At 41.0% G+C, this 22,880-nt stretch overlaps 1 protein-coding gene across 5 annotated transcripts in view; it reads left to right on the top strand.

Annotated features, from left to right (window-relative positions):
* The window catches only part of FGGY (FGGY carbohydrate kinase domain containing), a 353,247-nt gene that overhangs the window by 298,685 nt on the left and 31,682 nt on the right, over positions 1-22,880 (top strand). For 3 of the 5 annotated variants that reach the window (XM_054165661.1, XM_054165659.1, XM_054165658.1), the window contains exons 9-13: positions 4,212-4,319; positions 7,817-7,878; positions 12,859-13,006; positions 14,693-14,767; positions 19,589-19,709. In XM_054165661.1, coding sequence (XP_054021636.1) covers positions 4,212-4,319; positions 7,817-7,878; positions 12,859-13,006; positions 14,693-14,767; positions 19,589-19,709 — 514 coding nt within the window. The remainder of the gene's footprint in view (positions 1-4,211; positions 4,320-7,816; positions 7,879-12,858; positions 13,007-14,692; positions 14,768-19,588; positions 19,710-22,880) is intronic. The other 2 variants (XM_054165660.1, XM_054165662.1) reach the window with 2 other exon arrangements.

Here is a 22,880-nt window from a genome sequence, read left to right as displayed (position 1 = left end):
AGTGTGTCACAGGATGAATTTCAGTCACATAGAAGGCAGAAAATCTGAGGCTGCCTTTTGAATTAGTATTTTAACTTTCAAAGAGGGATGACATCTTAATTGCTTTAAAAATAAAAATCAGTTGCCCATAAATCTAAAGCAGATGTTGTTTTTTACTAAAAAGATTAAGGATTTTCTTAAGCTCATTAAAGGGAAAAAAAAAAAATGACACCACATTGCTCGTCCTATAGCATCTTAAGAATGTCTGAAGGCAATAGAAGGCTGTGAAAAGGATATGGTATTAGTGCAACAAAAATAGCTCTGGGTCTGGCAAATTGTGCTTATCTTCTGGGGTCTGTGGCAAGCTCTGCACTGTTTCTCCAACCTTACACTTATGTCTGCTCATGTGTTTTAGTGGGATGGGGTGGTTTGTATGCTCTGACTGAGCTGGGACTTTTTATTATGAAAATACAAGTGCCAGCTGCTGCATGGCTTGAAAAACTTAAGCATCATCCAAATATTTCAAGAAGGGGAAACGGAAACCATTTGCTGTTTCTTATGCATATATCCATGGGAGAATGTTCACTGTTCTGCTTCTCCAAGATTGTGTGTCTCTTTTGGGGAAAATGTTATTGCCCAATTTTCTCATCTTCTGTGTGCACTGAGACCCAGAGTCTGCAAAATATGTGTTAAACTCTTGAAGTGGAAGGAACCTGACAAGTTCCTGGGGGTGTCCAAAATGCTAGGCCAGAAGGATTGGCTTAGGGAGAGTTTGGTCTTTTAATCAACCTGAACCTCTTAGTGTTATCAGACACATAGGGAAGTTTAGTAAATTGTGGACTTAAAATAGAAGCTGAAATATCTCTGCTGTGAGGATAGGCTGAGGGAGCTGGGGTTGTTCAACTTGGAAACAGAAGACTCTGGGGGCTACCTCAGAGCTGCCTTCCAAAATCTAACAAAACTGACATCCTGATTGAAGTCTGTTACACACCACCCAAATCATGGCCAGTAGGTCAGGAAAGGTGATTCTGCCCCTTTGCTCTGGGACCCCACCTTGAATACCAGGTCCAGTTCTGGTGTTCACATCATAAGAAGGACACAGAGCTGTTGGAGCGAGTCCAGGGGAGGACTACAAAAATGATCCAAGGCTTGGAGCACCTCTGCTATGAGGATTGGCTGAGGGACCTGGGGTTGTTCAGCCTGGAGAAGACTCTAGGAGGACTTTAGAGCTGCCTTCCAATACCTGAAGGGATCCTACAGGAAGGCTGCAGAGGGACTTTTCATAAGGGTGTCTAGCAACAGGGCAAGGGGGAATGGTTTGAAACTGAGAGAGAGTAAAGTTAGACTGGAACTTAGGAAGAAGTTCTTCAGTACAGGGTTGGTGGGACTGTGAAATAGGTTGCCCATGGAGGTTGTGGATGCCTCCTCCCCTGCAGGTGTTCAAGGCCATGTTGGATGAGGCCTTGAGCAGCTGAATCTAGTTGAGAGGTGTCCCTAACCATGGCAGGGAGGTTGGAAGAGGTGATCTCTGAGGTGCCTTCCAATTTAAGCTGGTTTAGGATTCTATGATTCTATGTGTTAAGTTATATTATCTTGACATTTAGAATTTCCACTGATTTCACAAAGCATCTTTCTTCCTTTAATATCTTTAGATTGACCCATTCCTTCAGACCACACAGCAGGTGGAATTTAATCTTGATTCATTTGGTGTAGCAAAAGCCTTCCTTCATGAATTGCTGTAGAGTGCAGTGTACTGCAAACTTGACTTCATCAAAAATAGCTTGAGTTGAGACTTCAAAAACCCGGGCCCCTTCTGCCCCAAATGTTCCTTTCTACCTATAGAGACATGTTGTGTCCACAGCTATGGGATGGCATGTTTGGGTTCTCCACATGCGTTCTACTTGCCCTTCTACTGTCTTCTCAGTAAGGTCAGTGATGTTTAATTGGTCTAAAAATCAGGTTATTTTAAGAATTGCTTTCTGTTGCTCTTCGTTTTGTTGAAATTGTGAAAGAAGGCTTGCCCCATGGAGGTGTTGAAAACTCAAAGCTCTATTAATTTGTAGTTTTAAGAGAAAACAAAACAAAACCAAATGTCCCTGCAATGTTCTTGACGTAGCTTCGTCTGCTTGGAGTCGTAAATGCCTTTTCAAATTCAGTGCAACTATTCTTGCTCTGTAATGATTGCTTTAGTCAGCCAAAACCTTATGCAGACACACAGGCACATGTGCACACGCATCTCTAACACAAGCCAGTCAATGTGTTAGAGCTGACAGGTGAGACCTGAGCAAGGTTCTCGGCTTTGTTAGATGCATTCTGAAGAGAAATTGAGATCACTTGATGCTGTGGCAATGTGTTTTGAGAAACCAGTTTGGGTTGCTTTGTTTTCCCTACTTAACTTCGTGACAAGAATCAGCTGTACTGCAAGTTTATGGCTGGAGCAGACTATTGTTTGTGCAGAAACCTCCCTGCTGGTGTATTTACTAAACATGTGTGATGCACAAATGCCAGTAAACTGCATCTTGGAATATATTCCCTAGTTGCCAGCAAAAACTCTTTTTAGAAAGTTTGGCCTGTTTGACTATAGGGAGAATGTGCATCAAGTGTAACAGGAACAGTCCTGAATTTTTAATTATTCCTCCTCAAAACTATTTTGACGTCAAGTTGGGGCCTTCTTGAAATTGGTAGCAAACCTTAAGCATGCTTCAGTGGGTCTAGAATTTTGCTAATGAAGAGCAAGTTTTGCATATAAAAAACTCCCCATTGTTCCATTGGCTATGCCCTGTATTTTTTTGATGTTCCAGCTTTGCAAACATACAGACTTGTTTTGTTAGGGAAGTCTCTTATTTCCTCCACTTGGAGCACTTCCCATCTTCCAGAGAACAACAGTTGCAGATTTAACCGTCCCATTAACGTGGACTACTGGGAAGTGTACTCATGTGATGGTGCAGGACTGCACTGCTCTTCTCCTTTCCCAGACAAATCATTGGTCCTGGAAGAGAAAACATGAGTCATGCTTCCAAGAGAAGCAGATAGCCTGCCAGGGGATGGATGACCTGTCTTCAGCCTCTCCTACAAGAATTATATACATTCAACCAGTGCAGAATAATCAGCCTGTCCTTACAAGTACTAGGACCCAAGCTCCATGCTGTGTGCTGTGCCTTAGTACCATGACTCCTTCGGCTTGCTTTCTGAACCAGAAGGAAAGTCTAGAAGGTCTGTCTAGTCTACTGAAAGTGGAAGAGTTTTGTAAGAGGAAGGAAAATGCCCTCCACCCTTATAAACTGATCATTTGCATCTTCTGAAGCAGAGAAAGGAAATGAACCAGTGTCTCCCACATCCTGAGTGGTCTAACCACTGAAATATTGCATGGGAGCAGGATCTCACTGTAAATGTGGGCGGTGTATTTGTATGTAAGCAGTGAAATACAGTTCTCTTTGGTTTCTGGATGATAGTGCTTAGATATCTGCCCTGATGAAAGGGTTCACAGGTGTGAAGGAAGGAGTGGTATGTGTGAAGCTAAGCCTAAGTAAGAGGCAAAATCTAATGTTTACCCAGGCACATAGTTCCTGTTGGTCAACACAAGCAAATCCCCTTTTGCCCAGGCCACGTTTGCAGCTTCTACTCAAGGCACCTAACTGTCCTGACAGCAGTGAGAGCACTGGAGCTTGGGGTCCTACTGTAAGCTTCAGGAGGTGATGGCAGGTCTTGGGAGACCGCATTGTCCTCTGTCAAGAGGATTCCCTTTTGCTTCTTAACTCTGAAACCAAACAGAATGAGTGCCATGTGAGCACCAGTTGCCCATCACATTGGCTATACATTCTGATACCAGCCAAACACAGTGTTGTATCCATCTGCGCAGCTGAAGGAAGGTGCTTTCTTGGAGAAATGAGGCAGTCTCTCTCTCTCTCCATGTAAAACACAGCCCAAGTTCCTGAAGTGTGTCTCACTTTTTGCATGGCCAGAGCCAGCTGCTCTGTAAATGGGAATGAGTGGGGACAGTTGTGCAGTCAGTACCTGCAGCTGTGTCATGTCATTCAACAATAATTCAAATAGGGAAGATATTTCTCCATCTAGTCCTCAGAAACCAGTGTATCTCTAGTCATGTTGGTAACGCCAGTGGAGGAGCAGGGATAGTTTTCAGTATTGGGCTCTGATAGCTGTCAAACATCAGTTGTGAAGCACCTGCTGTAGCAAGTAGTTTGATTCACCGGAGTTTCCTCTTGCCGTTCCAGGTCAGTGAAACACCCATTTTTGTGCCTGGTGTTTGGGGACCTTATTTCTCTGCAATGGTACCTGGATTGTGGTTGAATGAGGGAGGTCAAAGTGCTACAGGAAAACTGGTAAGTGTTTGGAGACAGACTCCAAGATGGGAGATCTGCCATAACTGCAGTTATTTGGGAGAGCTTCAATGTCAGTTTGGCAGAGCTGTGCCTGAAACACCTCCAGAAAATCATAGGAGATACCACGCTGCTGAAAACAATGATAGTCGATTATGTCTCTTACAAACTGTTAATTTGCATACTGATAGGGGATTATATATGGGGCATAGCACTAAGGGCATGTCTTCCTTTTATGATGGTGATTATTGTTATTGCTTTACAGGCAAAGAAGCATTCATTCTTTACTTGAGCAGGAGGCTGAGATACACTCTGAGATAAAGAAAATTAGACATATTATGTGGAACAATTGTGCTCACTGATGGGCATACATTAAAGATGTATTGTGTGGCCAAAATAGTAATATCTTAACATGTCATCCTATCTAAATAGATACTGCATATACTGTTACTTCAGTTCTTTTCTTGACTACAGAAAGTGTAATTGAATTTATCAAAAAAACTAATATTGGATTTTCTCACCATGAATTTCCTTATTGAAAAGGAGGCAGTCAGAAGTAGAACACTGATGTTAAACTTAAAGAAAGGCTACAGGTATGGAACATATTTAGGCTTGAGTCCAAAAGTGTCAGCAAGACTAGGCTGCTCTACCCTGGAAGCTTCTGATGCTCCCTGTGTGTCTCCTTGCACAGTCTGTAGAAATACTGACTGCCTTTAGGGAGGAGGTGCTGAGCTCCTCTTGAGAAATTACAGGAGATGGGCCTAATCCTGTGGGTATCCTCTGTAAGCTCCCCAGAGAGCTGGGCTTGGTCTTTCACAGATTGCAGGTGTAATTGCTTTCTTACTCAAACCCAGCACCACCCACCTTTTCAAAAGCCTAGTGGCTGGGGTATATGTCCAGGAAGTACCAGATGGGGCCATCACTGCATTTATACATTCCAGATGGAACAGTCACTGTATGAGAAACAGAAATAATCCTGGATCAGGAAGCCCAGTCACACCCTCAGTGCTGAGCTATGAACTGATGTTCCCTCCTGTGTTCTCTCTTTGGCTACAGGAATCTGACATTCCTCTCTGTACAGTCATCCTTCTTCTTCTCCTGCAGCCTCTGTTTCCCGTCTCCAACCAGCCTCAGCCTCACAGCTGAAGTACTCTTTCAGCAGGTGGAATGTGTGTGCTTTACACTTGTAGGTCAATATGTGGCTAGAGCCAAAATGTCCCATTTTCACAGAATCATATCATAGAACCATACAATGGTTTGGGGTGGAAGGAACCTTAAAGGTCATCTGGTTCCAACCCCCCTGCCACAGGCAGGGACACCTTCTGCAAGATCAGGTTGCTCAAGGCCTCATCCAACCTGGCCTTGAACACCTTCAGGAAGGGGACATCCATAGCCCTGTCCAGCCTGTCCCAGTGTCTCACCACCCCAATATCCAGTCTAAATCTGCCCTTTTGTAGGTAACTGCAGTAACCAGAGGTAAAATTGCATTACTCTTATAACATGACTGCTTGAAAATGAATATGGGAAATGTGCATTTTTTGGTAAGAACACTTTGGAAAGGATAAATGCTTAATCCAAAGGGGATAAAGACACTTAACAAAGCTCTAGAGAGGATTCAGCAAGTCAGTGCTTTTTCTTGGCTGGCTGAGGGTGGTTTCACACTTAAAGTGGACTATGAGATGTAGGGCATTTCAGAAAGGTGATTTCAAAAAACCTTTCTATTCTAGTAGCAGAGAACAAAACACCCCTGAGTCACTAAGGAAATTGCTGGGGGAAAATGTATGGTCATGTTAGGACCCATAGCAGAAGTCAGCTCTGTTAGGTATGTTAAGAAAACTGTCTTATTAAAATATGCTTAGAATATCTCATGTGGTTTTCTTGAGGTTGTGTGTACAGAAAACACACAGGGAGCCATAGGGGCAGCCAGTGTCTGTGCATTGTGTGGAGGGTAGGTTGCAATCCTTGTCTTTGTAATTTTAAAGCTGTGGACTTTTTAACATCATGTTTTCTCATACTTAAGTTCCCTAAAACAAACAAACATGTTTTGGGATTCTTTTCATCTATGCCCACAGGTGAATTCTTTTCATGCACTTTCACCCATCTGTTAAACAACTTAAAACTGGTAGAATTCCTTTAACAATTTCTAATTTTTTTTCCCATTGGTACAGATGCAAGAAAGATTTGTTGGGTTTTGTGAACTTGTTCAGCCAGAGTCCAAATGAAGAAGTGAGAACTCCCCTTGTTTTCAGAAAGCTTGCTTGTTTGTTTGTTTGTTCTGTGGGCTTTTGCACTGCATTTTCAAAATTAGTAGGAAGAAAGGTGTTGCACAACAGGGACAAATGGCACAACATTACCAGCTCTAAATTAAAGAATAGCAGCAAAGGGTTTCTAGATGTGGCCATGTCTTGAATTCAAGAGATTTAAATATCTAACTTCATAACTTCTGTAACAATTTCGTGTTGTTTTCATAGCATATACATGTACAATATTTATTTATAGATTTATTGCTGAGTTCATGACCTGCTCCTCTAATCTGCAGAGCTGATGCAAGACTGCAAACTTGGGCTTTGTTTTGAATGCCCACATGTGTTTGAGGTTTGTCTCTGCAGATCTCAGAAAGAACAGGCACTATTTTTATTGCTGGGTTCAGATGTATATGCTTCATTGCATGCTTTCCTACACTGGTTAAGGACTAGACTCATGCTATTAAAAATTAAATACCTAATGCGGTTTGCTGCCAGTGGGTCCTGCCAAATCTCCTCAGTGCTCTTGAGTAGCTCCAGTTTTGCCTCCTTAGCTTTTACTGTCACCTCTGATGGGGTATTACCAAGAGGCCACAAAACCTGATGAATTATTGCCCTAAAAGCCCATGTCATTCCACCTGGTACTTTGTGTTTGTGAGTAATGGTAGCCACTCTGGAGTGAAAGGACAAGCTGATTTATAAAGTATAAGACAGAGCCTATAATATTGATTTTATTTTTTTTTATACCAATAATTGCTTCTCAAGGTATACGTTTTGTTTCCTGCAATGAACACATGGAGCATCTATCAGGATGACAACACAGCTTGGGTTTTATTATAATAGTGTGAGAGAGGAAGACGGAGGGAGTTGGGCCAAGAAGATGCCCCGGTAGAATTCCAACAAGGGTATGCACACAAGAGAATGGAAGAGACTAGAGGACATGCTCTGAAGTAGTGTTGGACAGGAAATAAAGTCATGTTCTCAGCCTACCCTTCTGACTGAGGAGCTGCATGCTTAGCATTTTGCCTGGTTTTGGTGCAGTGTTGGTTGTTTTTTCAGTGATGTGAAGCCAAATCCCAAATCCATTCGTGTCAGCGGGAGTTCTGCCACTGGCTTCACTAGGACTAGGACTTAATACCTCATGAGTAATTCAGAAACTGCCTTGTCTTTTTAAGGTTATGATACTGCATTACCCTTTTCCAGAACCAAGTTTTTAAGATGTAATCATTCAACAAATGTTGCTTTCCTCTCTTTCAGATAGATCACGTGGTCCGAGGCCATGTTGCCTTCCCAGAGCTACAGGCAAAAGCTGCAGCCAGGTCACTCTTCTTGTTCCTTTATCATGTACCTGCCTTACAAATTGATGATAAACTCTATTCCCAGGACTGCAGAATTGCACTTCTGTATTCTTACACTGAAACAGGGGAATTAACAGTCTAATAGGGGGTTGGAAGTATGTGCAAAGGCTTGCCAGATGATTGCTCAAAGATGAAAGCTTCAAACTCCCCTCAGATGCCTTTGGCATATCTAAATGGTGATATTAACTTTCTGCTTTTCAACTTCTTTTATACCTAGCCCAGGGTATTTCTTGGAACAATGGCATCAGACCTTTTTGCTTGGGCTAATGAGGTGTCTTAATTTGTAGGTGACACTGTTAAGCTCCAAGGATGAGATATAGCTTAATTAGGAATATATTATTCAATATCTCTGGAACAGTCATCTAAAGGAGGATACAGCAACCATATGAACAACTCCTGCCTGGCAGCACAAATAGAACACAGAAACTCAGGGTGAATTTTTAGACAAAAGTTAAGGCGTAGGAGTGAATTGGAGGTAACTCCATGATTCCTTGAGCAGGAGGATGTGTGCAGTGTGGAATTTTAGTTTGGTGTGCTTTAGAAGTGGATGAAGACAGTCCAGACACTTCTGTCAGATCTGGACTTTCTCAAACTATTTTGGCTTGGATTCCTTTTAAGATGGTTCATGTCACTCCCAGAGAGATCTTAGCTGAACAGTTAGGCATACTAGATGAAAATTTGATTGTCTTTTAATTTCTTGCTCCTCAGATTAAAGAAAAAAAAAGGAGCAAACGTGGCATTTTATCTCCAGTTTATGACTGTGGTTTAAAAGGCAAGGCTCAGCCCTGACAGATATATTAAGCACATGCAGTTACAGTTATTTTCAGTCCTCTCTGGGGATATGAAGCTACCTGGTTTCTCTGGATGACCCCTCCATGCTTTATAGTACCCAGTGCCTAACTTGTTTGGTAAGAACTTGATTAGGATTCCCAGAAATGTAGTGGACTTAATTTAATATGAAACAGATTCCTGCTTCCTAGAATTCTCTTTGTTGTTCTTCTTCAAAAAGGAAATCAGGAAATAAATACATTTCTCTGTGTTTGGAATAACGATTGATAGGATTTTTTTACCCCAAAATTTAGGCTTCCAGGTAATTTTCTGATGTTGCCATATCAAGCACAGTTAGTTTAGTTTGTAACATCAGGATAAACCTTTTTTTCCTTCTGTTGGAAAAATAGGTGTTTGTCTATACTAGGTTTGATACTGAACTGACCAACCACAACTAGTTCCATAGTGCAAAAAATTAGGATTGTAATGTGGTTAGGACACTGATACAGAATATCTGGAATAGAACTCCATGTTACTTGAGTGTGTGGTGACAGAACTTTGGATGTGATTCTCCTGCAGTTAGTAAAAGTGTGAATAAAAAGAGTTAGAATTTATTGTAAAAAGGATGATAATATTTTCAGAAGTTATTTTGCTTAGTGGTATTTTTATAATGTTTCCCAGGTATTACTCTACCAATTAAATGTTTGGATAGCTATAAATTTAATAAACAGCTCTCTTATTAGTTCCTCTCACCCCCTTTCTCTCTAATATTCTCAAATACTTGCTAAATTAAAAATAATAACAATAAATAAAATGCACTCACCAAAACCTCCCAAACTGTAACTCTACAGTTGGAACTGAATTTGTCTTCTTATTTCTTCATTTCTTTCTACACATGGAGCAGAAGCTTCAGCCTTATCACAGGGACTAGATAGCAGTAGCTATACAAGTATGAGGCATTTTTCTAGTGGACAGTGTTGTCCTAAACTTTGGATTATGTGTCTACTTACATTAAGTTATATACTTAATAATAGTGTGTCAGTTTTGGGAGGTGCTTGGTGATGATAATAAATTCTTTGCCTGAAAAATCTCAGGGGAATATTTCAGAGAATCTGATTTCTTATGTTTAATATGTTCCTGGTCATTGAAAGAAAACAAACCAAGAACTCCATTCAGTTGCACATTGCCAGGTGCAACACTGTGAAGAGTTAAAATTATTTTGTTGTGACAAACAGCATGTCTGGATCATAAAAAAACTAATGCTCATGGTCACAAATCTGTGCCTTTGACTTGCTGTTACTTTCCTAACCCTGTCTTTCCTTTCTCCCAGGCTCTTTATGCTGCTAAGAAGTAGGCTGTGCAATGTGACCTGCCTGCTGAGCACCTGATCTCAAAAGCTTCCCTATGCAGGTTTCTTTTGCTTTACCTATACCAGGAACCAGAGTTTGCAAGCTGCATTTATCACTCTTTCAGTAATTTGTGGTAACTTGTTAGGGCATGAGACGCTTAGACAGACTTGCCAGAAACCAGCTCCTCTTGACCACTTGTGCTGAAGACCAGCCTGGTGTAACCCTCCCAGTACTATTCCTATGTTCTCTTCTCCCTTCTTTTACTGGAATTGGAGAGGGTTGAATTACATGAGCTGTAAATTTAGCATTTGGTCTAACTAATGAGTACACTCTGTGAGCAACAGACCTTGGAGGTTTTGGTGCAGTTCAGTGAGTTGCAGAAATTGATGTGTGTGCAGCACTTTTCATCTTCAACCTATGGATTGTCTAGGGCTGGCATCTGCATCACTGATACATTAAATTCTGTATAGATAGAGTAAAATAGGAAATTTTTAAAAAAGAAATAATAGCATAATTTATGCTTTAAAGTTCACAGAATCACAAAATGTACTCAGTTGGAAGAGACCTTCAAGATCATCCAGTCCAACCTTTGAATACTTCATATACTTCTGTCTCCTAGAACCAGTTTCTAATCTTCTGGAGCAAAAAAACCCATGTTTAACTCTTTGACAGAAGAGTTTATGTGCCCTTTGGCACTTAGTGAAGCACCATGTTTTAGAAGAAAGTTTCTCTTCTTGTTCAGTGCTATTTCCCCATTAAAATAGATGGCTCCTGGAAAAAAAAAGGGTCAGGTGACCCAGACATTATCTATCAGCAATTTTGGGATCTTCCAACTTAGAACATAATAATCGTATCTGACAGCTCTCTGCCCCTCTAGTTGTTTTAAAATCTCAACTGTTTAGATTTTTTTCCTGAAAGATACCTGTTGGCATCTTCCAGGATTCCTGAACAGATTAAATACCAACTTCTTAATTTCTGAAGCTGGCTCTCTAACGTGAACCATAATCCTAGACAAACTTGCATTGATTTCTTACGCTCTATTTTCAGCATAGTTTCTTTTTTGAACAGCAATAGCTTGCCCTCAACTCCGCAAGTCAGATGCAGCTGCTACTAGTATCTTCTCTTAGAACTGAGTAGAAAAAGCTTATGGTGTCATACTACATACAGCACAACGTTGGTAGAAAATGGAAGTGGCAAGTGTTTGAAGGAATTTGCCTGTCACTCAGACCAAATGAAGTGCCTTGGATCCATATCTACATGTAGGAAAAAAACTAAAAGGTGTGGGGGGAAAAAAAGTCATTCCAAGGATATGTAGATCTTAAGCATATTTGGCTCAACTGTTCTGTCAGAGCTGCACCAATGCCTAATCATTGCGAGAGTAACCAGGCAGGATGAACAGATAGAAGCTGGGATGATGTCTGGTAGGTCTGTGCTCGAGTGAAGCTTTCCGTTCTTTAACATCCTAACAGAAAAGCCATGATTTAGACTGGAGATAAAATGACTTTGTCCTTAGCATGTCCTGCTTACAGTGCAGTCTTTAGGGATGTAGAAAACAGGGCCACTTCTACAACAAGAGGGAAAAAATGATTATAACCTCAAAATTATCATAATTCAGGACCAGGAAGACACATAAAGTCCATTTTAAAGTACGTGAATAATGATGTGAATTAGTTATTTTAATGTCTTCCAAGTGTAGTTCATTTTGAATGATATCCTCTGATAGCATACACATGGTAAGGTATAATTGAAAAAACATGCAGCTGAATGGTTGGATGCAAAGTATAAATATACAGCTGCTAGCAGGTCAGAAGTCAAACTAGTAAAGCATATGCCAAATTCCCTCAGGGAGCTCATTAGTGCATGATTGAATATACATGTAGAGGCTAAATGAATATCACTGTTTGGGTCTACACTGGATGAGACAATGACTAATCAATTGTAATTAGGGTTAGATGCTATTATTGACCCACATGCCTGGAAATAAGTACCCCACTTGGAGGTTTCCAAGGAGTTGAAAAATATATAGGAATGTGTTTATGGTAGTGTGAGCATTTGACAAAAATATTCTGAGCGTTATTGCAACATTTCTCAAATGGAATGTCACTAGAGTCATTGCAAGGCAAAGCACTGAAAAATTCACTGTTAGTCCAAAGATTGCTTTGGGTCCAGGGAAAAATCTGTGGGTTACTGTGGAATTGGGTGTAGTATCTGGACTTAGCTACAATCATGTTTAGGCCCGTGTTCGACTCCTCCCTAAAATAGCAGCCACTCGCATTCTGTCCTCCACCCGTAGTGCTGCATCTTAACCATAACACACACTGAAATAATTATGGCTTAAAAAAGGAAAGCTGTAAGTCCAGTGCTATTGATTAATCACAGAAATTTCTAAACATTTGTAAAGGAATTTGAGTTTCATTTCTGCCTGGAATCCTCCTTATTCTCCTCTCAGCTTTCTTGTCTCACTTTCTCTTGCACAGTGTCAGCACCCTTCTGTTAGAGACAAGCATCACCAGCCCCCCATATATCAAACAGCCCTGGCTCATCTAGGGACCTGTAGGAGTCAATGTACAAACTCAAGGTCGCAAATTGCTGTTATCTCCCCTCATCCTGTGGAGCTGAATGGAGGTGCAGATAGGCATCCCCACTGCCTGCACCCTGCAGTGCCATGGGCTTGGCAAGCCTTGGATTTGCCTTTCACCCCTTTTGTTTTAGCTTTGGGGTTTGCTGTTCTTTGATGGCTTTTCTGCATCTGCTGGTAGTACAAATGTTTTATGTTTGATGAATAATCTCCTCCACTCTTTTTCCAACTTGTTTTTTCTTCTAGTGCTTGCAGTATATATACATACTTGAACAGTCACCTGGATCTTATTAAGAAATCTTTGCCTGTGGGTTTCCTCACTGTTGATTTACATGTTTGGCCAGATTTCCATGGTAACAGATCTCCCTTAACAGATCTGACACTAAAGGGCATGGTAAGAAACAGCCTGTCTTTGCAAAAAGGTCAATACAGGGTAAAAAAAAAAAAAAAAAAGCCCTGGAAGGAGCTTCTCTCTTGTTCCCCCCCCCCAGTTTTGAGCCTACTCCTCCTTAGCTCTTTAAACCAGCCCACAGGATTTGAGTTTCTTGCTTCATTTCAAAGTGTGCTGATGTTTCAGCAGTAAACCAGAGATCATTGTAGTTGAGGTAGCAGTGCAGCCATGTTTATTTTCTAAACATATGGGAAGTGCTGTGTGTGTCCCGGCATCTTTCCTAGGAGCCACATTTCAGAGCAGTGACACAGCACTGGCGGCTGTTAACTCACCCCCCGACCAAATTCTGCAACAAATTTCAACACAATTTTAGGTATGGCTATCTGGGAATGAATGAAAATATTCTGAAGAGAGATTGCTTGATTTAAACACATAAATGTTGAGTAAATGTGCTGTATTGGAGTTGGTGGGTGGTAAATTTCAGCAGAAACTGAGAATCCCCTATGTTAAGAATGGGTATTAGATGCTTTCATAAGTGGAAACGGGCAACCATGGTGCTTCATACACCTTTGTTCAAAGATAAACCTGGTCTGATTGTGGTTTCTTGTTTAAAAATTGCAATTATTTTAATTCCAAAAGGCTTGAAATACTGTATTCTGCACAAAGACATTTTCAGAGCATTGCAGTCCAGAACTAGAAACCAGAACTAGAAAGAGCAGCATTTGGAAGCTCACCAGAGAGCTGTGCTGGAGAGTTGTTCATTCTGTGTGGATTTTTTTCTTCACTGAAGTTGAGGGTGTTGGATCAGCTAGATCACAAGCTGGGATGTTACTGTGCAGAACCATAACAGAAGAATATCATGAGGGGGTCATTTGATGATACCAAAATATGTGGTCATTAATACAGAAATGTACTTCAAAATGGCACATTGTCATTGAAGTGAGCACCTCGAGCTATTCACCAGCACCAAACTCTGCTCTGTTTGAGGCTGAGGTAGAAAAGGGCGTAGGTGTAAGCACTGCAACATGTTTTAAACCACAAACCAGGAAAACATCCAAAAGTTTTATGTATTTTTGGGTCCTAATAGTACCTGTATTAATTTACCAAAGAATGCTACAGGAGAATCAGAATTTCCTTGGTATGATGGCTGCATGCAAATGCTGGTAATAGCAACATATTTTTCTGCCACAGTTACAGCTGCCTTCAAGTCTTGCCTATGCTGATATCAATTCAGGGTAACTACAGCACAGTATTGATTTATGTCAGAGTAAAGGAGGTTAAGATATAGGCTTTAATTATTAATTGTGTTTTAGAGTTAGGGTGCATGGAAGGGAGGGGGAGAAATGCTTTTAAAAAGTTATTTTTATGTAATAGCATTTTCATATTATTACATTAAATACATTCACAAGCAGAATCTGAGTCATAACATAAAACTGTCAGAACTAATCTATCTCTCTAATCCCATACAATCTGCTTCTTGTTCTTCACTTCTTTGCAAGGGCAAGAACAATTTATGTGGTTCTTCCTCAGACCAGGAATAACATGTTTAACATAACATTATGTATACAGCTTACAAAAGCAGGACATAGAATTAGCCCTTAATACTTGTTACAACAAGAAACCATAGAAAAATGCTCAGAGTTTTGCTTTGGCTGGGTTTGTAATTGAGTCCTTTTGATCTCTGCACAGGTTGTTGGACTAACATTGTCTCGGGGTCTGGATGAACTCGCCCTTATCTACTTGGCCACAATTCAAGCCATTGCTGTAAGCCATTTGTAGTGCATAAAAGAATAAATGAATTGTCTTATGTTCTGTGGCAGGCTGATCAGCCTTTTCTGCTAAACAGATTCTAATAATAGATGAATTCACTTAATGGACTTCTTAAAGGAGCAAGATATTGTTTACCTGCATTGGTGACTACTCCCTGCTGTAGGATAATTGACAAACTATGGAGAAAATGTTCCCTTAGAAAGTTTTCTCCTTATTACAATTCTGTAAATGGAGCTTTTTCCTCTAGTGCAGATGTGAGGAAAGAGGCTGATGGGGCAGTATTAACATCCCAGGCTGTCTAGAGAGAACTTGAGAGAGGGGAAAAAAAAAGCTTTGACAATGGTATGAAGGAACTTGTGCTCCCCTAAAATGCCTCCACTTCACATTGTTCCTAAATCCTTGGGTTTCCCCTGCTTGCCTGTAAGATGAGTCAGCACGCTCTCTGCCACAGGAGGTTACAAGGGGTCTGTGATTCAGTTCATGACACTACAGACCTGACAGACCCCATCCTAAACCTTTCTCTGTTTTCCTGCTGCAGGACAAGCAGTTGCCTCACATGTAGTATTTCAAACTCACGGCTGTTTGCTGTAAGAGCAGACAAAAGGACTGTCTTTATGAAATGTCCTCTGCTAACATGCAGAGGTAGGTAATTTTACTGCAATACTTCATTTCAGCCCTATTTTTCTCTTGAAGCTAAGGTTTGCAGTTCACAAGCACTTCTGTTTTGAAGTGAAAACCTGGGTCAAAGAAGTTGTTTTCAAACCCTGGTGCAGAGTATTTTCGATGGGGCGTGCTGTCCCCAGGCATTTGGTGACTGAAATCCACATTCCTCTGACATATTTTGTGTGATTTTTCTTTCTTCTTTTTAAAAAAAAAAAAAAAAAAGTTGGTTGAACTTGAGGTGTTTTTGCAAAACATTAACAGATTGATGAATTGGGGAGTTTTCCTGACAAAACTCTGTTCAGTTGGAAAACTTCCAAACTTCTCTACTGGTTAAACAACAACTTTGCTAGGCTGGGTCAGCCATCTGGGATATAGAGGGTGGGAGGCTGCTGTAAATCTATTGTGAATTGTACATCTTCTGTGTTAACCCTCCCTCTTGTAAAGAGAACTTAACCCCAGCCTGGAATTCACTGCTCTGAGTCAGAGTCATAGAATGGATTAGGTTGGAAGGGACCTCAGAGATCATCTACTTCAACCTCCCCACCATGGGCAGGGGCACCTCTCAACTAGACTTGGTTGCCCAAAGCCTCATTCAACCTGGCCTTGAAGACCCCCACAGAGCAGGCATCCATAATCTCCCTGGGCAAGCTCTTCCAGACTTCCACTGCCCCTGTACTGAAGAATTTCTGTCAAAGATCTAGTCTAACCCTGCTCTCCCTCAGCTTCAAATCATTCCCCCTTGTCCTGTTGCTAGACACCTTTATGAAAAGCCCCTCTGCAGCCTTCCTGTAGGATCCCTTCAGCTACTGGAAGGCAGCTCTAAGGTTCTCACTGAGTCTTTCTTCTCGTGGTTGAAGCTCCCTCAGCCTATCCTCATAGCAGAGATGCTCCAACTCTTGAATCACCTTTGTGGCCTCCTCTGGACCCACTCCAACAGCTCTGTGTTCTTCTTATGCTGGGGACACCAGAACTGGACCTGGTATTTTTATGTGGGGTCTCACAAGAGCAGAGCAAAGGGGCAGAATCTCCTTTCTTGCCCTTGTCCACAATCCTCTTGCTGCAGCCCAGCACAGAGCTGCCTTCTGGGCTGCATGAGGGCGCTGGCATCTTATGGTGAGCTTCTCATCAGCCAACAGCCCCAAGTCTCTTCCATCAGGGTTACCCTCAACCCACTCTGCACCCAGCCTAGATTGGTGCCCAGGAGCGGCCTGACCCAGATGTTTTAATCCTTTTTGAGATGAATGTAGCTTGGCTATACCTGATGCTTCAGTATAATCCCACCATTTAAATCAGAATGTCAGGAGAGTTTCAACAATGCCAGCGACTGATACTGGCCCCTGAAAGGAACTTCCCAGTATGGAACAGGTGCCCTGTTATTATATCATGCTAATGAAGTGGAAATGTTCTCTGCTGGAAATCCTGGGAAAGTCACCTATTATCTCGTTATATGACACAGCTCAAACGTTATTGTAAAATGCAAATACTGTGTTGAAGACTAAATTCAGCATCTGCATATCGGTCTGCTAGCTAATTGTGCTGATGGTGCAATTTAAGGAAAAGGCCAGACTGTAGTTCTCAATGTGAGGAAACACAAATTCTTATAACACTATTGAAACAGTAAGTGAAAAGTTAGACAGCAGACTTGGTTTTGACTTGATATATTAACTAACTGCAAATGTGATACCTAGGAAACTTAATTTCCCCTCCCATCCTCCATCACTCCCCATTTTAGCATCACTTTTTTTTAAGGAGACGTTTCTCTTCCAGGACAGCCCCAATCCTGTACCATTAGCTGTCTTCAATGGGCGCAAAAGAGACTTTAAACCTAAGTAAAAGTCTTGTTAAAAGTGTCAGCCTGCCCACAGAATGTTAATCTCTGGTTTTCTTTTCAGCCGGAGAAAGCAGGAGAAGCTTTTTTTTCCCCCCCTTCTTATATAAAATTTGCATTTGAAGCCCCTCAATTTGCATTTTCTCCAATCCAGGATTAAATTAGTTTCCCCCCCTGCTCCCTACAGTGAAATAAGTCTGGCTGTAATTTGAATTGCTGCCTGAATACAATTTTCCAGGCAGGTAAACACAAAATAATTTTCACAGCGTGCTCTTTCTCAGGGTCTTTGACGTGTGTATGTCGGGAGAGAAGTTGTTAATAACTCTGAATGTGAGCAGCAGTGAAAGAGAATATCCCCTTAACCGTTCACTGCAAAATGCAGTGCAGCAGCTAGATGGATGAGAACATGGGCAGAGATATAATTGTGGCCATCAAGCCCGTTCTGAGGAGACAGACTCTTTGTAGAGCAGTTTATTTTTCCATAATTAAAATGGTGGCTGTGTGCTTTGGAAATTAGCCCTCTGTGTCAATAGGGAAGCGATGGATTTAGTCAGCTGCTCCTGGGGCTGCTGAAGTTCCTCACAAGTGCTTGCCTGAAAAACCAAAATACCTTTGAAGGCCTATCCAGAGTGGTGCCAGTCATTCATACTGACCACCTCCAGTCTGGTGAAACTCTGCTAGCTTCCATTTGCAGTAGCTTTTAGTTGAAAAGGAGAGTGTTGCATGCTGCAGACCTCTTCATAAGCTTGCAGCAGAACAGAAAGAAAACTGAAAGGAGGGTGTTTGAAATCTGACCAGATTGTGTTTTGTGGGGAATCTACCTTCAAAGAGTCAGCTTGGGCAGCGTTTTGCCTTGTTTTTGGCATTTTGTCAAATTCTGAGCTTCAAAATTAACTTCCAAGGTATTATAAAGGGAATTGGTTTCAGACAAATAGTTTGTCAAAGAAATGGAAAATGTTCTTGCAAGAGGAAAGAAGGAGAAAGTTGATTTCAGTGAGGAACTGGAGGCAAGCAAAGCAAACAGAAGGAGAAAATATTCTTTTTAAATGGCAGGCATTTGCTTTCATCATTTGGAGAGTGGAACACTGAGCTGTTCAATTTTGAGTGTCTCAGAATGGAGACTGTACATGAAAAGTTTTAAAATATGCCTATATTTTAGATGTTTCAGTTAATCCAGGCATGAAATGGAACATTTTATTTTGCATAGGGCAAAGGCCAAAAGAAATAGTTAAACCAATACAAAATTATTCAGGTTTTCCTTTTTGCTGAAAGGACAGAAAATAGAGGTTTTTATTTGCTCCTTTTTAAATTCTGTTTTGCTATTTGGCTTCAGAATGGAAATCTCTGTACCGAGAGTGATTTTCAGATGCTGTTATACAAAGTAAATAGAAGGTTTGGGTTGGATCGTCTTTGCCATGTAGGTTTTAGTTCTGGATTTGGCAATGTTTTCCGTACTCTGCTGCACTTGGTCACAAATAGCTGCTTATCACCACTGTCAGTTTTTCCTGGGGCCCATTTCTGTGCCTTCTCTGAGTCCCTGTGCCTCACCCTTGTCAGTGCTTCCCTGTTAGCTCCATTTCCCTGTGTTACTGTGGACTGCTATGTCTTCATTTCTTCAGCCAGCCCCAGGATGTTTACTGCAATGTGCTGTGCCCATGTACTTCCCAATTCTTTGTGCCATTTGTTTGATTTTCTTAGTTCTTAATTACAATGCCTGTTACTGGCTGGAAGCTGAGCAGAGGCCGTACCCTTGCAGATCTGCTCCCAGTCCTCAGGTTACTGGTAGGGGCAGTTAGTATCATTCTTTTTTTGAGCAGTATCATCTTTTTTTGCGCAGTATCATTCTTTTTTGCAAGTTGTGTTGTAAGATAGAATAGAATAGAATAGACCAGACCAGGTTGGAAGAGACCTTCAAGATCATCACGTCCAACCTATTATCCAACACCACCTAATCAACTAAACCATGCAACCAAGCACCCTATCAAGTGTCTCCTGAACACCTCCAATGATGGCGACTCCACCACCTCCCTGGGCAGCACATTCCAATGGGCAATCACTCTCACTGTGTAGAATTTCTTCCTGACCTCCAGCCTAAACCTCCCCTGGCACAGCTTGAGACTGTGTTCTCTTGTTCTGGTGCTGGTTGCCTGGGAGAGGAGACCAACCTCTGCCTGTCTACAGCCTCCCTTCAGATAGTTGTAGAGAGCAATAAGGTCTCCCCTGAGCCTCCTCTTCTGTGTTCATCATCTCTTTTTTTTTTTTTTTTTTTTTTTTTAAATTTGTTTCCTTTCTTGCTCTTTTTTTTATTTCCTTCCCTTTTAAAGTTAGGAACAAGACATATTTTGGAAACTATGGAGACTTCAGGGCATCGTATCAACACGTTGTTCCTGTGTGGTGGGCTGAGCAAGAACCCTCTCTTTGTGCAGATGCATGCTGACATTACTGGTAAGTTAGAGGAAGTGTGGGTAAAAGAGTGTAAACTCCTCTGTTTCAGGTGGCTAAATACTTTTTCTTTGGAAAAATAAATACTTTCTTTATATAGAACTGTACTTTGCTGGTTGGCCAAGAAGTGTGCAATGAAATGTTACTTCCCGCAAGATCAAAATTCCTGAAATTTAAAGCTACTTCAGTAACACTGAGATGTGATGCAAACACAGCTCCATACTTTGTATTGTTAGAGAACAGATTTCAGGAGAAACTTCCAGCGTGGTTTCCAGTCTGTGGTGCTTAGGCTTGCAGGGCTTTTGAGAACGTGCAATCGGATGAAGACTTTTAATGGCATTTTTGTAAACCATTACGTGTAAATTTGATGTCAGAAAGGTTTCTCACTATCATATTTTTAAAACTTGTTCTAAATGTTCTGTAGAAATTGTTCCATTCAGTCAGATTGTAAGACATTAGTTAGATGAAGATAATGGCCACGAGATTTTGTGAGCATTGCTTGCATAAGACGTGTTTTACTAAACCTTCTCTTAGTTCATTCTGTTTGAATTGTTTGGCTTCTGACACATCCTGCTCATGCTGGGCATTGTATCCATTACATAAAAGAATTCTTTTCTGAATTGCTTCCATGTCTGTATCATTAATGTGATTTAAGGGACAATTTCTCCTCCTGTGTGGTGTTGCATTTGGTTCTGTAGAATTCCTGATGGGTGGAAGGTGCTGGTTATGTGGTCCTTTACAAGTGGAGGTCTCAGGTTTGCATAGTATTTTTGGTCTCCCTTAAGCCTGTCTGTGCTAGACATCTCAACACAGAGAAGTGCTGTGATTGGAAAAGGCCTTCAGTTGAATATACCTGAAAAAAAAAAAGTGGAATCCCCACCCCCCCCACGCCCCCTCAAAAAAAAAAAAAAATAGTGTAAAGGACTTCAGAGAAACTTTTGAATGATGTGAGTTTGGGGTGTATTTCAAATTAAGACCAATTGAGCTGTCATGAATAAAGCTTAAGGCTCAGATTTGGAACATTTGGTCTGGAGATCTAACTTGCCCTAACATCAAACCACACTTGATGGAGGAAGTGAGGTGAAAATACACTTTATATACTTACCTAAGATGACAACAGAAATGGAGAAGCAGAAAGGATAATGCCTGTTGCTCTTGAAATTCTCTAAATAGATTGTAGTCTAGGTGATACTTTGTGGAAATGATGTTGTCAAGTCTGTGCCTTTCCTTATAGAACTCAAATACTTCAGATGAATTTCATCTGTGTGTAGAGTTGGGATGCTGGTTCATGACGTGCAAAAGAAAAGGTCTGTGAAAAGGTATTCTGATTAAAATGTAGTCAGGAGTTCTTTGACTGTAACTAATGGCCAAGTGCAATTCAGTACAAAAAGGCCTTTTTGCAGTCTGGAGTTCTCCCCCATTTGTAAAATCAGTGACTGACAAGGGATGTCAGAGTTCATCTCACTGAAATGCTCTTGGTTATGTTGAACTCATTAGAGCCTATCAGATAAAATAACTAACATTCCAGGATCAATCCCCCATTCTTTCCTGAAAAGAAAAAAATCTGAATATATTATTGTTAGCTGCAAATGCCCCTGACTCAGCCATGCAGACAGCCAACAGATAATTTCGCAAGCCACTTAAAAAAGTATCTTGATCTTTTTGTTTGCCTGGTAAGAATTCTGCATTCATTCTGATGATGCCAAAATGTGCAGTAAATTTTAGAGCATGCTGAAAACTGCGTGCTACCAAACAGCCATGGAGATGGGAGCCTGAGTTTCAGATGGCTTTTTGTTTTGAGTTGACCCCAGCCCTGAGCTGTGGTCCATCTGAACTGAAGGGATGCTCAGATGACTGATCCTCCACTCAGTATTTTAAGGTGGCTTTGTTTGGTCAGAGGAATTTAATTACACTAGTTTGCTGTTAATAGTCATTCCAGCAATCAAACTGTATCCAATTTCTTTCCCTATTGCTCTGCCTGGGGCACCTGTATGCCACTTGTTTATAGGGAGCTATACACTGGTGGAACAGTGCACCATAGAATGGGAAGGGACCTCCAAAGGTCACCTAGTCCTACCCTCTCTACCTGGCTGCCTGGAATGAAGGTGGATTTTCTTTGTATCAATAATTGTTTCTTACATTAATGATTGTCTTTCTCATTTTGAAAAGTGTGCTTTTGCCTTTTCCTCTCTAGGAGTTGTTCATAGCTCACTTTAAGTCTTCTTCCAAGTTTCAGCTCCTTCTAATCTTACAGCTGGATCTCAGGAGCAGCATTTTGGGGGGGGGGGCATAATACCATGGAGGCTATTCACAGAAGGAACCCTCCCATCACTGTGTGTTTGCATCATCAGTCACTGAATGAAATTAACTCAGTAATGAAAACTTAGCCACATGCCAAATACTGTAGGAATATTAATTTTTTTGGCTTAGTGAGGATAAACTTCTAAATTGCAGCTAGAAAAGCATTTAGGCCTGTGCTGTTGTTTTAGATTTCTAAGGAGAATTAAGAAGGCAGGCTGATTTTTCATTTATTACTCTTTTTCCTGCTGTTTTTACATTAATTATGCAGGTTTCAGAAAATATTTGTGTGAGCTGAGGGTAAGTATGTTCATGTGGGACCCGCAAGTGACGAAGCAACAACATTTAATTCTGCTTCACAATATATAGTTTGTTTGTTTGCTTTTCCAGTGTCTTAATCATTTTTTAAAATTTTTTTTTTTCAGTTTCTTGCACAATTTAGGAGTCAAGATTTCTCTTCTGATGTGTGGTGTGACTGGTGTATAGCATGCTCTCTATGATTCGTATTTCATACGTAGCTAGTGAATGTTTACTAGTCACATTTTCATGGCTTCCAGCGAAACCAGACAGGCTTTGTTGATGTATATTTAAAAACAAACACTTTTGTGCCTTGCAAAAGAAAGAAGGATACCACCCTGTTTTCCCCTCCAGGTCAACTTTTAATAGGCACGTGGGTTTGGAGGGTGTGGGTAACAGGTTTCTACCAAACCCTTTCAGATAAATAGCCAGTGTCAGGGATCTGGGGGGCTGTTCTTTTTGTGTGCTTTATGTTCTCTGTTATTATTTTGCTGAAATAGTTTCACTTAATTTCTGTGTTTTTCATGGAGCCTGGAACCACAGAGACTAACCCAGTAGCTCTGAATGAAGTTGTGAACA

This window comes from Dryobates pubescens, chromosome 11 (genome assembly GCF_014839835.1).
Source record: "Dryobates pubescens isolate bDryPub1 chromosome 11, bDryPub1.pri, whole genome shotgun sequence".
In the NCBI taxonomy this organism is placed as follows: Eukaryota; Metazoa; Chordata; class Aves; order Piciformes; family Picidae; genus Dryobates; species Dryobates pubescens.
The sequence above is the reverse complement of the archived record's forward strand: the minus strand, read 5'-3'. Positions and strand labels throughout refer to the sequence as shown.